The sequence below is a fragment of the Pelophylax lessonae genome, assembly GCF_965119305.1.
Source record: "Pelophylax lessonae genome assembly, chromosome: 9".
NCBI lineage: Eukaryota > Metazoa > Chordata > Amphibia > Anura > Ranidae > Pelophylax > Pelophylax lessonae.
In genome coordinates this window covers 82611666-82624817 of record NC_138776.1, presented here as the reverse complement: position 1 = coordinate 82624817, position 13152 = coordinate 82611666, and the positions used below count along the sequence as shown (strand labels likewise).

Genomic DNA, 13152 nt, shown 5'->3' with positions numbered 1-13152 from the left:
GCCCAGGTGTGTAAGGCGGCGACTTGGTCGTCCGTTCACACCTTCTCAAAGTTCTATAAGGTGGATGTTCAGGCATCGGATGATGCCTCCTTTGGCCGTAAAGTTCTCAGTGCGGCAGTTTCCTAGGGACCCTTGTTTTCGTGGGCCCTTGGTTGTTGGGGTGTTTTACCCCTGGGTTACTTGTTTTTCCTGGGTTGTTGCTCCTGTTGAGCACGTTTTTTCCTGTTGCCCAGTTGGTTCTCTTACTGTGGTAAGGTTCCTTTCTCTGCTGTGGGTACTGCGTTGCCTTTCTACGGTTGCGTCTCCCACCCCTCATGTCTACACTGCTTTGGGACATCCCATTGGTGAAGACTTGGGAAGGGGCGGCGACTGTCGGAGGATGTAAGAGAAAACTGAATTTTTGTAAAATCTTACCGTAAAATTCCTTTCTCTGAGTCCTCCGACAGTCGCCGACCCCCGCCCCTCTTTTGGGGTTTTTGTGTACTCTTACTGCTATGCTACCAAACTAAGTTGGGAATGCTGGTGCAGGGAGGTATTGACTGAGGGGACAGCCCCTAGGGATGTGTCTATGTTAAAAGCTTTGTATTAACAATTCTTGTTGCCTAGCTACTCCTACGGAGCAAAGGTCAATACCCATTGGTGAAGACTTGGGAAGGGGCGGCGACTGTCGGAGGACTCAGAGAAAGCAATTTTACGGTAAGATTTTACAAAAATTCCGTTTTTTTTTTCTTTCTCAACCTTCCCTATATGAGGTTTGATAAAAAATACACAAAGTTGCTTCATTTTTTGTTTTTAATATTTGCTTGCAATCAATTTTTGTTCTTTTAATGATGATGGCATTGTGGACAGAGAACATCCTGTGCAGTTATTGGTCAGGTCCAGCCCTGACTGTTTTTGTCATGGATGGTTATTAACGGACAGAGGTGAGATTTTTCCATTTAGAATTCTTGGTACTTGGTCTTTTGCCATGCACTCAAAAAACAAGTGTGAATTGTTCTGATCACTAAAGCTCTACTATATTGGGTGGGGAGTTGATGCTCAATTTGCATTTTCTTATAAATGGAATTGTAGCAGAGAGCAGTTCTGCTGGAAGTGGGTAGTCCAGGAGTTATTCAATCTGCTCTACCCATAACCTAAATATTCTTGCTGAAAGACTGAACACAAATAATGAGTTACTTTTTACCCCTTTAAAATTTCTCAAACCTAATATTTGCTTTGGGATTTGTATTGATGCAAATGAACTGGGACTGATTATTTTTTCCATTTTTTTTTCTTCTTCCTCCAATATCTCTCCATCCATTCACCATTCTATCCCCATTGTTTTTTCATTTTCTGCTCTACAGCTATGTACACTCACATTCAGCCTCATTCGGTCCTACAGCAAAAACAGGTGGTGTTCCAGCAACAAATTGCCATCCACCAGCACCGCCAGGCTCAGCTTGTCCATACCTCTGCTCACCTGCAGCTGGCGCAGCAACAGCCCCAGGCTGCCTCACAGCAAGGTCTGCAGACACCACCTGCACAACAGACCCTTGTCGTACAGCCAATGTTACAGACACCCGATGCAAATCTGCCGACCAAAGCCCCTGTACCCATTCAGCCTAAGCAGCCTGGCAAAGGGGTTCCTCCTCTAAATCTTCAAGGGCACCTAGCAGCCAAACCAACTCAGGGTGCCAGACCACTCCCCACACCCCCTCCTAATCAGCCTCACATTCCAGTACAACTGGTTGGTGCCAGACAGCAGGGTCCCCCTCAAGCACTAGCCTTAGGAGCCCCTCAAGTTCCATCACAGGGGTCGACGTTAACTCAGATGACATTACCTCCTTCTCCAGCTCCTGTCCCAACTTCTGTGTCTGGTACCGTGCAGGAAGCCCAAGCTGCCTTCTATGGAGTTCTGCAGGTGAGTGCGCTGAAGAAACGTGTTCTTTTCTTTATTTGCTTTTAAAGAAGAATTCCACTATGACTGACTGATTGATTGCTGCCCCTTTAGGAAAGGTGTAAGTTTCTCTACTTAAATCAAACTAATGAATGCATCCAAAAAAAAACAAGGATATTCCAGTAGCAATGAGTATACTCCCTACATAAAATATACAATGTACTGTATACAGAGACCTTAAACTATAACTAAAGGCAAAAGCATTTTTTTTCTCTTTTAAGTTTTAGATTGCAGAGGGATTACAACACTTGTCAGTTTTTATTGCTTTTTTGCGCCCTCTCTATTTGTTGTGGTTACCATTATCATTGAAAGTGAAAGTAAAAGAAGATCCCATATTTTGGGTTTTGCCCATAAAAGTAAGAGGGGAGATGTTCCAATGGGGACGCTAGTTCTGGTGACACACCCCAAGATATTCCCTTAATTTTTAGAAATGTCCTCTCACTTCCTGTTTGGCTGTCGGACAGGAAGTGAAGGTAAATCTCAATGGGACACAGATGGCAAAAATAAATCTTATTGGGGTTTTAGCCCTCCCTTACGCTATCCAAAATGAAAAAAAAAGTTTTTTTCCTAAACTATTTTTATGGTATGAATGCAGTCAAAAATTTAAGTTTATTTCAAAGAATGCTGAAATAAATTTTGATTTGATAAATAGAATTTAGGTTTCTATGTATATTGTAGGTCAATACATTGAATAGAATCAAAATCAAAAAGAGTTTGCTCTCACGTGTCCACTGGGGAAGAAACCTTGTACACGACCTCATAACCATGAAAGTATAAACACTGACACCATGACAGGTGGTGCAGTGTAACAGACCGCTCCAACCTCAGTCCTCTCTGTGAGCACTGACAGGCCAGGGAAATGGACGACTCACTCCTGCGCATGGTACAGTGTTCCACGTCAGAGCCCACAGCATGCAGACATGTATGACCGTAGACATGCACTCCCTCTGACAGCTAGCAGTAGTCCATGCACACTAGATATTAGCCTGAGTTTCTGTGTGCTGGTACATGTGCACGAGCATTAGCTGTATGGGAATGAGCAGGAGCTGCAGAAGAATTCGCATTCGCTATATGAGAATTAGAATCCACTAGCTTCCTGACATACGGTTATTTATTCATTTATTTTTTGTTATGGTTAGGGGGTTAATACTACTACTTCAAATAATAAGAATAAATGAATAAAAAAATGTAAAATAAATACACAAATAATAATCATAAATACATTTAATACATGAATATTAAGTAATAGTAAATAAAGAATTGCCCCTAACCTTAACCCGTAACCCTTAAAAAATAAATAACTAAACACCCTAACATAAAATAAATAGATTACTAGAATTTTAATTAACTTTTTTGTTAAGGTTTGGGTGTTTATTATATTATTATTTATAAATTATTTAATATTTTTTAAGGTTTTAGTTTAATTTTTTTATGTATTCTATATTAATTTATTTTATTTGTGAATGTAGTTTATATTTATTTCTTCATATATAATTGCTATTTTATGTTTTACAATTTAGAATTTGAGCAGAAAATTGAACACAAACGTGCAACAAAACACGCTCCAAAACATGAGAATGGAGCGTTTCTATTCATTTCTATGAGAATAAAAACACACCAAAAACACTCACCTCTGCCCAATTCGAGCTACAAGAGAAGCTCCAGAACTTTTTCAGCTTCAGGAATTTGGCTTCAGGCGACTTGGAGTTGAGATGTGAATCCTTCTACATAGAGAATCATTTATTTTTTCCTCAAGCATTTTGGAGCTTTAAGATACAAAATGCTGTGGTGTGAATGGGGCCTGCGTGTTTTCTTTATCGTTGTGTATATTGTATGTACAGTGCATAACCATTACTACTGGAATATCTCTTTTTTACAATTGAGGGAAATGTATCCAGTGAATGACACTATTTATGAAGATTAAACCTATTACACAAACCCAAGGCCCATATATTGCTATGACCATAAGTTTCTGTCTGTCTATTTTTTTTGATGGCTGCTGATTGGTTAAATTATTCACTGATTTCTGTTGTCTTTTGGGCAAAGGTCTCTCTTCTATAGATCCCATCTCTATCCCCCTCCTGCATTAGAATTTTAATGAAAAACCCATCGGGAACAGTGAGACAATTTGGCAGAGCTGGGAACACAAATGCAGAAGACGGCTTCTTACTAGGGAGGGAAAAAAAGAATTGATGATTCAGCTGACCAGGTTGGACTGACCATTCAATAAGACACACAATGGTTGTTTGATCTCTTAGGGCAAGATGTCTGCAGCTGGAAAGAGAAAGGCAGAGTCAGAGGAGGACAGGGAAGAGTCTCCAACACTCCCAGTGAAAGCATCTCCCCCAGCAGATACTCCACCAACAGTTGAAGAAAGCAGCACCCCAGCTGGTGGGTGAATGTGATAACTCTGCTTTGCTTTACTTGTTATGTCTTTCAGCAGTTAAGTTGGTAACATTCTACTCGCTTCTGTCCTGTCAGCTCTTTCAGCCTCTCTTTGTTTTCACATTTTGCATTTGCAGCAGAAGGTAGGATGCTGATGTTTTCATTCACAGCTTGATTTCATTTTATTTGCACACTGTACTCCACAGATAAGTCCGAAGCTGCCTCTCAAGTCACCCCTGCTCTGTCTGTGTCTGCACCCCCTTGTGCGCCCACCCTTTCGGTCACGTCGCGTCAGCACAGTGACTCCAAGCCCCCACAAGCCATTGTGAAGCCACAGATCCTGACTCATATCATAGAGGGCTTTGTCATCCAAGAGGGAGCGGAACCTTTTCCTGTAAGCTATTAGCCCTTATCTTAGTTATGTGCTACTGTTGGTTGAGAAGAGTGTACCATATGTGTACAGATTCTGAAAATATTTATTAAAAGCATTTGTAGAGGCAAAAATTTTAAAGTAACAAGTGAAGTAGAATGAAGTTTTCCTTAAGGGAGTAAAGTGCTTTCTAATTTTTTCCTTTGCTTTCATGTAAAACATACCTGTTGATCCTGCTAAATTCTGTGTCCAGGCATTTTGTTCTCTGTATCAGAATGACACTGGTGTATGCTTTGTTTTCAAATTGTCCCAGTGTGGTCACCCTTTTCATTCTGCCCCTCTGCAATAGAAGGCTGCATTAGCTGTTTGATTATGCAGTATCTTCACCTAATGTCACATTATTGTCGCTTTTGGAGGATAAAGCTGGACACTACCACATGGATGCATGTCCAGTCCCATCTCCTGAGGGCTGCTGATAGTAGAAGTCAGAGTGAGGATAACATCTATGGAAAGGGCTGATGCTGGTCTTCTCCCACAGCCCTTTACCCAATTGCTTGGGTATATAAGAAATGCAATCATGTGACTGCTACTAAAATCGATTTGAAAAAAAGATCGGCACAAAAAAAAAAATCTTTTTAATATCTTTTTAAGAAAGAGTTTCGGAATAACAATAGATGTACCTGAGAATCGGGTTTGCTTATTGACTTTAGATCACGAAGGAAAGAAATTATTTTCTTGCAGGATGAAGGAAAGTTTTGCTCATGCATGTTGTCTGTTTCCAGGTGGGTAGTCCTCAAATACCAAAGGACCCTGAGAAGTTGCCTGCGACTGGTCCAGCTTTGCTTCCAGCGGAGAGTCCTCCCCCTCAGCCGACACTAGACCAGGCTATTAGTGGTATTTCCCTATGTTACTCCTTTGGCTTTGTTGTGTCATCATGTACTAACTTGTTACATTTTGTCTTGCTCTATATTACTTATCATTTGGTAAGTCAAATTTAGCTCTTCTAGACTGGTAGAATCACAGCCATAGAACCTGTGGGAACTGCATGTTAACCATCTTTTTTCCTATGTTCCTTCCTATTTTCATGCAGTGCCACTACTCAAATTGGTAAATTATGGTTGGTTATTTTATGTGCAAGATTGTAAAAGGGGAACCATAAGGTATAATTTGTACAGTTAGAAAAAATATGTAACAGATGTGAGGAATCTGCCTAACTTTGAACTAGTTTTTGCCCTGCCAGGAGCAGTTCCAATCTTTTCTCTAATCTTGGTCAACATTTTAATGCAGCATAAAGACAATAAAATAATTGTAATCTTTCACTCCATGCAGAAGGGAATGATCAGCTCTCACATGTACAGAGAATTATTTCCAGTTGTTGGAAGTTCCCTTTATCGCACCCCTAGGTAGCTCCTATAAGACCTGGTCTATGTATGATCATTAAAAGCCAAATGAGTATATCTACACCCAAGAACAAACATTTTTCCATTGCCCATTGAGGAACACACGATAGTTTGGTTATGTTGCCACCTTTAGGAGGTAGGCGACTCCGGCAAAAGAAGCGTGTCTTTTTACTTTTTTTTTTTTTTTTTTTTTGAAGCGTGTCTTTTTACAACCCCTTCTCGACCCAGCAAGCCTTAGTTTTTTGCTAGTGTCATGAGAAGTTGGATGCCCTTTCTTCAGCTATCTTTTTTTGCCAGTCTTCAGTCAAGATTCCGCTCTACCCTGCTGCTTTAGCTGCTCCCTTCATAGCAGCTATCCTAATAAGTATTTCCTCAGCACTAGCTTTAAAGGCCATACCTGGACCCCATCTGACCTAGACTTGCAGAGCAAGCCAAGAATTTGCTCTTCAGGCACTGGACTGTGCATTTTGGTGCTTTCCAGACTTGCGTACTGTCAGGCTTCAGTTTGTATAAAAGCAGTGTGAACAGCAAGCTTTTACAAAGCAATTTGCAGGGCTTTCAGCAAGCTTTGTTGAATCTTTTTGTGCCCTTTAGCTCCGGTTTGTACATTTTGAACACAGATCCTGATGGGAATGCTGCTTGCCACTTTGAACAAGCTTCAACTAGTGCTGAAGATTTCTAGCAGTTTGTTTAAAGCCTATTGAAACCTTCTAGCAGCTTGTTTACAGTTAAATTCTACACTACCATTTAAGATCTTTGCTCAACATTTACAAACTGGAGCTGGAGGGCACATTAAAAGCTCAGAGTAAGCCACTCGAAGTTTGCTGAAAGCTTTGCAAAAGCTTGCAGTTCACACTGCTTTCACACATGCTTTTTTATTTAATAGGGTCATCTTCAGTGGAGTCTACTTTAGATTTCCTACAGATTGTACCCTTTTACTGAAGCAATCTGCCAGCAGAGGCTCTAAACGCTCTGTCTCTGACCCCCTCCTGAGACTGTATATCAAACCAGGCCTGCCCCCCTGTTACTCATTCAGATTCAGAGTCCTAATGGTCTATGTCACGAGAGGCTGTTTTTTGGTCACCGAGGTCTCCTGCAGTTGACTCGGATATACAGGGATTTGTTTTAAACCTTTTATTGATGCAGGATGTATTACCTTTTGCATCTAAGCCTGCTGTTCAGGGTGCTGGGTCCTCAGTCATCATTATTGACTAGTATGAGATGACTTTTATTCATTCTGGGCACACAGGCACTATGCCAATAATGTACTCTGAGATGCACAGGTACAGCTTAGTGAACATTTAAAGGAAGACTGTGAACAAACGGGTACTTTTCTCTGTCGCTTATTGACAGACGCAGACTTCTTGATTAATATCAGTAGGGATATACTGCCCCCTACAGGAGTAGGACACTAGGCAGGAAAAAAGTTCTGGCCACACCTTATGGTCAGTCCCAGGGGGTATATCCTCTCTCTCCCTGCATAGGATGTCAGTTTTTTCTGCCTAGTCAGGAGTAAGGTTCCTTGCTGGGATCTCTGGTCTTGGCAAGCTTTTTTAGATAAATCTTTTTTAGTTAGCTTTTTTTTTTCTCCAGTTTGTTCCTGTGAGATCTTCAAGCAATTATGCTGGATCTGGGCGACGGGCTGGATGTTGAGATCCGGTGGTCACCCCAGCCGGCCTATGAGCGCGTGTAGGCCCTAGCTCCGCGCTGGGTCGGCCGCGACATAGTCCCACTGGACGGGGACTGGCCCCGCGAGTTAAACGTCTCGCCAGGTCGCCTACGACCAGTCGGAATCTGAGTCGCCGTGTCCGTATTGGCCGACAGCCCCCCCACCTCGGTGGAGAGGGGTTCTGTCAGGAGTTGGTGCCCGCCTGTTCCGGTATGGTGAGTAAATGTTTCCCCCCTGCTCCTCATGGCTGACTCTGGGGTGGACACGGGCCCCTCCCTAGGACGGTCGGACCCACAATAATCTGGGTTCCCCTCTGTTCATCTGTGCACCCTCCCCCTATGGTGTCCCTCTCCCCCCTCCCTTCCCCCCTATGGGGGGGTGTTTGTGTGTGTGTGTGTGTGGGGTGGCTAGCCGTTCATGCAAGCTGCTAAGGGGGCGGGGGGGTCCCGAGTGCGGACGGCTGTTGTGCGGGGGGCTTCCTCCCTGGCTTCCCAGGACCTACCTGCCGATCGATCGTCTGTTAGTGAATGTGGGGACCCCCCTTCCCACCGCAGCGCGCGGGGCCGCCATTTGTTTGGAGTCCCTCCATGTGGCTCATGGGGGCGGCCATCTTGGTACACCCAGCTCGTTTTGTTTGCAGAGCAGGGCAGCTGTGGGAGTTACTGGGGGCGTGTGAGGGGGAGGAGCCCCTCCCTAGACCCTGGAAGTTTGCTCCATAAGGCTTGTCATGCAGACAAACACTGAGAGCAGCCCTGTTGAACTCTGGTGCATCGTGTGGTGAGCCTTTTGGGAGTCTCTCTCTCTCTGCGGGGGACCGTAGGGCGTAATCTGTGTCCGTTCCATATTCTCCCTGGCAGGGTCGGCCCTAAGGCCAGTGTTTACCATTGCTCTGGTTTCACAGACATTGACGGAATGGGCCAAGCTATTACGCCATGACCTGGAGGGGAGAAGTCTCCCTACTGCCGTGCCGGATTTGCTGGATCAAATAGTGCAGGGGCTACAGTTTGTTTGTGACGCTGCACTGGACGCTGCCCCATTGCTGGGACGTGTGTCGACCTCGGCAGTGGTCCTCCGGCGCATGCTATGGTTAAAGTGCTGGTCAGCGGATCAGGCTTCCAAAAAAGTCTTGACTGATCTCCCTTTTCAGGGGGATCGCCTGTTTGGTGCTACCTTGGATGAGATTATTAAGGATCTCACTGGGGGCAAGAGCACCTTTCTACCACAGGCTAATAAAGGTAAGGAACCTCGTCGTAGACAGGGACCTTCCTTTACAGCTCACAAGAAGTTTTTTCGCTCCTCCAGGGCGGGCGATAAGGCAAAGTCCTCCAAAGCCCCCCCAGGGGGTTTCAAGAGACCCTGGTCTGGTAAGCAAAAATCCGGTCCTTCCAGACCTGAGGATAAGACCACTTCAGCCTGAAGGTGCGCCCCCACCCAGATCAAGGGTAGGGGGGTGTCTTCGCCGGTTCCCGGACCCGTGGCCCTACAGTATTCAAAACTAATGGGGTCACGAGGTCATGCGGTCGGAACACAAGATTGAGTTGCGATCGTTTCTATCGGTGCGGTCCTCCCCTTTCAATATGCGACTGTCCCAGAATCGCCTAATGGCTCTGTTGGGGGCAGTGCAGCACTGGATGTAAATGGCGCCCATAGAGGGTGCCTATCTTCACGTTCCCATTTACGCAGGACACCAGCGGTATCTGCGCTTTGCGGTGGGAGCGGACCATTATCAGTTTGTGGCGTTACCCTTTGGTCTCGCCTCTGCTTTCCGGGTCTTCACGAAAATTTGGGCCCCAGTCCTTGCTTTGTTGCAGCAGCGGGGCATATCGGTCCTGGGCTACCTGGACGACCTCCTCTTTTGTGCGGAGTCTCCGCAGGCTCAGTGTCATACGCGGACTCTCCAAAAGGAGATTCTTCCCAAATGGAACTGGAATTCCGATTTCCTAGACAATCGGATCCGGCTGAGCGAGCGGACCAGGTAGTTTCTGGTTTGGGGGCCTCGGTCTCCGATGCTCAGTCAGGGGAAGCCTTTTTTTCCGAAAGTATCCAGGTGATCGATAAATGTGTTGGAACTGAAAGCGATCAGGTTTTGCCTGGTTCACCGGACCAGGCATCTTCAGGGCTGCTTGGTTCGGATTCAGTCGGACAATGCCACGGCCGTGGCCTATGTCAACCATCAAGGGGACACCAAGAGTGTTCTAGCGGCCGTGGAAGTGGCCAGCATGTTTTTGGGCGGAACAATTTGTTCCGGCTCTGTCTGCAGTTCACGTTCTGGGTGTGGAAAATTGGCAGGCGGACTTTCTCAGCCGCCAGACCTTGGATCAAGGGGAATGGCCTCTTCAGCTCAGGCTGGTCGCAGACGCTCCTTGGCGACTTCCTCTCAGGGAAGAGCCGCTGTCTCAGGGACCGATCGTCCATCCTGCTTTACGATCACTGGCTTTGACGGCTTGGCTGTTGAGAGCCAGGTGCTGAAGGACAGGGGCTTGTTTGCTTCAGTTATCCCTACTCTGATTAAAGCGAGGAAAGCGACTTCCAGAAAAGTCTATCATCGCACATGGAAGTCTTATATCTCGTGGTGTGAATCCCTTGGGTTTCCTCCACGTTCTTACTCGGTGGCTCGGATATTGGCCTTTCTGCAACGGGGTTTGAGCAGAAGCTGGCCTTCAGCACTATCAAGGGTCAGGTCTCAGCTTTGGCAATCTTCTTCCAGAGGCCACTGGCTACTCATTCTTTGGTACGGAATTTTATCCAGGGGGTGCGGCACCTGGCTCCTCCGGTGCGCGCGCCCTTGCCGCCCTGGGATCATAATTTGGTGTTGTTGGTTCTCCAGAAACCTCCCTTTGAAAATATTAGGGAGATTCCCTTGCTTACCTTATCCCAGAAGGTGGCCTTTTTGGTGGCTATCACTTCTGCACGCAGGGTGTCGGAATTGGCCGCATTGTCCTGTCGTTCCCCATATCTGGTGGTTCATAGGGATAAGGTGGTTCTTCGTCCGAATCCATCCTTCCTTCCTAAGGTGGTTTGGGAGTTTCATTTGAATGAGGATATTGTGTTACCTTCCCTGTGTCCTAAGCCCAGTCATCCTCGGGAGTTTGCGTTACACTCCTTGGATGTGGTTCGAGCGATCAGGGTGTACTTGGCTACTACTGACTCTTTTCGTAAGGCTGGTTCACTTTTTGTGATCACGGATGGCCCTAGAAAGGGGTTGCCTGCGTCTGCCGTGACTATCTCCAGATGGATCAGACAGACGGTGGTGCAGGCTTATTCTATTAAGGGTTGGGTTCCTCCGTTCCCTGTTAAGGCACACTCGGGCTCTTAGTGCTTTCTGGGCCTTCCGCCATCAGGCGTCGGTGCTTCAGGTGTGCAAGGCGGCTACCTGGTCGTCGGTTCATACCTTTACAAAATTTTATAAGGTTGATGTGCTGGCATCGGCGGATGCCTCTTTTGGCCGCAAGGTTCTGCAGGCCGCTGTTTGAGGGGACCGTTGGTCTACCTTGGGGGTTTTTGGGTTTTTCAGTTGGGTCTCATCCTTTTGTTCGATGAGTCCTTGATGCTTCTGGTTGGCTCCGGTTGGGCCTTCTGGATTGGATTTTTATTTCTGTTATCCCACCCCTCATTTGTGGCACTGCTTTGGGACGTCCCTACTGATATTAATCTAGAAGTCTGTCAATGAGCGACAGAGAAAATTGGATTTTTGACTTACCGTAAAATCCTTTTCTCTTAAGCTCATTGACAGACGCAGGACCCGCCCCTCTATTGTGAGTTGGGTTGGTATGAGTCTCTGACACTGCTTTGTTACATAACTGACATCCTATGCAGGGAGAGAGAGGATATACCCCCTGGGACTGCCCATAAGGTGTGGCCAGAACCTTTTCCTGCCTAGTGTCCTACTCCTGTAGGGGGCAGTATATCCCTACTGATATTAATCAAGAAGTCTGCGTCTGTCAATGAGCTGAAGAGAAAAGGATTTTACGGTAAGTCAAAAATCCAATTTTTTTTTTTTTTTTATTATTATTATTGCAGAAGAGACAAAGCATGTCTCCTCTATAATAAAACTCTCAATTGCTCACAATTTTTGCAGATTTAGTTCCACTTGAAAAAGGCTCAGCTTTCTAGGCCCTTGCAGATGGAATTCTTCTTAAGGGCAAAACTCCTTTAGGCTTTGACCAGGTGGGGAAATCCTCAACACACCCTGTGTGTCAGTTGATCCTTCCCTATCCCTTCTTCCCCTCTAAGGGCTTGTATGGTGTTGAGGGATTACCCTCTTAACAGTATCCCCTTTTCATCCTGACTTTCAGTCTTGTCATCTTGGTACCTGGGAGCCTGGAGGTGAGAAAAGCAGATGATCCTTATGGACCTGATATGACCCTCCTCTTGGAGATAATGGGATGATTACTGTCTCCCACCCAGGGAAGACCGTACTTGTAGGGGGGCCTGGAGCTTGAATCTCATTTTCCAGAAATATTGGCAACTGTTGTTTTTTTTTTTTCAAGGGATCCCACTGTGAGTTGGTTCCTTGACCTAGATTCTGTTGACATCACTTTGGTGCTGTAAGACCTTTACCACTAGGAAGGTTTGGGAATGCTGTCTGTGACTGGGTGAATGGTCTGATGATGCTGAGGGTGCTACTTTCAACCGCACGGTGTTCCTCATAGACACTGCATTGCTTTCTGGCTCCCATCAACTTGTAGCCTCTATTCTGTAAAGAGAGGTTTATGCACCACCTGCACCTCATCTCCTTCATGGCAGGAGGTAATCCTCACTTGAGGAATCAGTATTCCTTTGAATTGTAAGCAGATGGCTCACACTGGAATCCTGCTGCAGGTATACCCTGTTGGGGGACACTGTACATCCACAGGCCTTTGTGTAAACTGGTCACCTGGAGTTAGGGCCACCTTCTGTGACTGTTCTGAAACCTTGTGAGAAAGCTTCTCGGGATACCTTTCCTTGGTTCTGTCCTTAGTCATGTGTATGTTTTTAGCTGTCTGGCAAAGGTTCTTGCTCCTCAATCCATGGCTGGATCGGGGCAGCTCAGTTGACTCTTAGTATGGAGTCTGGATCTGGTAGGCAGGGCCTATAGAATTTCTTTGTCAGGTCTTAGAGACACTTAGTGGATGGGTATTCATATGCACCAGTCTGGAGTGGTGTTTTGACCCTATTTCTGCCTACCTTTGTAGGGATACTTCTTTTGCACCCTATCTTACTCATTTAGTCACACTAACTTTATTGTTGGTTCCCTTGAGATTTTTACCAATTCCTGGGGTCTTTTGACTATCGGTTTGAAACGACGCTGTAAGGCTTCTTCTAACTTGGATAACTCCCTGCAAAATTGATTGCCTGGCCAGGCAAGCTCGTTTCTTTCCTTGAACCTTCCTTCCCTGGATTCCAAGGAATG

General features: G+C 45.6%; 1 protein-coding gene across 8 annotated transcripts in view; it reads left to right on the top strand.

Moving 5' to 3' along the window:
• The window catches only part of PHC1 (polyhomeotic homolog 1), an 89910-nt gene that overhangs the window by 55370 nt on the left and 21388 nt on the right, over positions 1-13152 (top strand). For all 8 annotated transcript variants that reach the window (XM_082268238.1, XM_082268234.1, XM_082268237.1 and 5 more), the window contains exons 8-11: positions 1344-1900; positions 4195-4327; positions 4528-4715; positions 5474-5585. In XM_082268238.1, coding sequence (XP_082124364.1) covers positions 1344-1900; positions 4195-4327; positions 4528-4715; positions 5474-5585 — 990 coding nt within the window. The remainder of the gene's footprint in view (positions 1-1343; positions 1901-4194; positions 4328-4527; positions 4716-5473; positions 5586-13152) is intronic.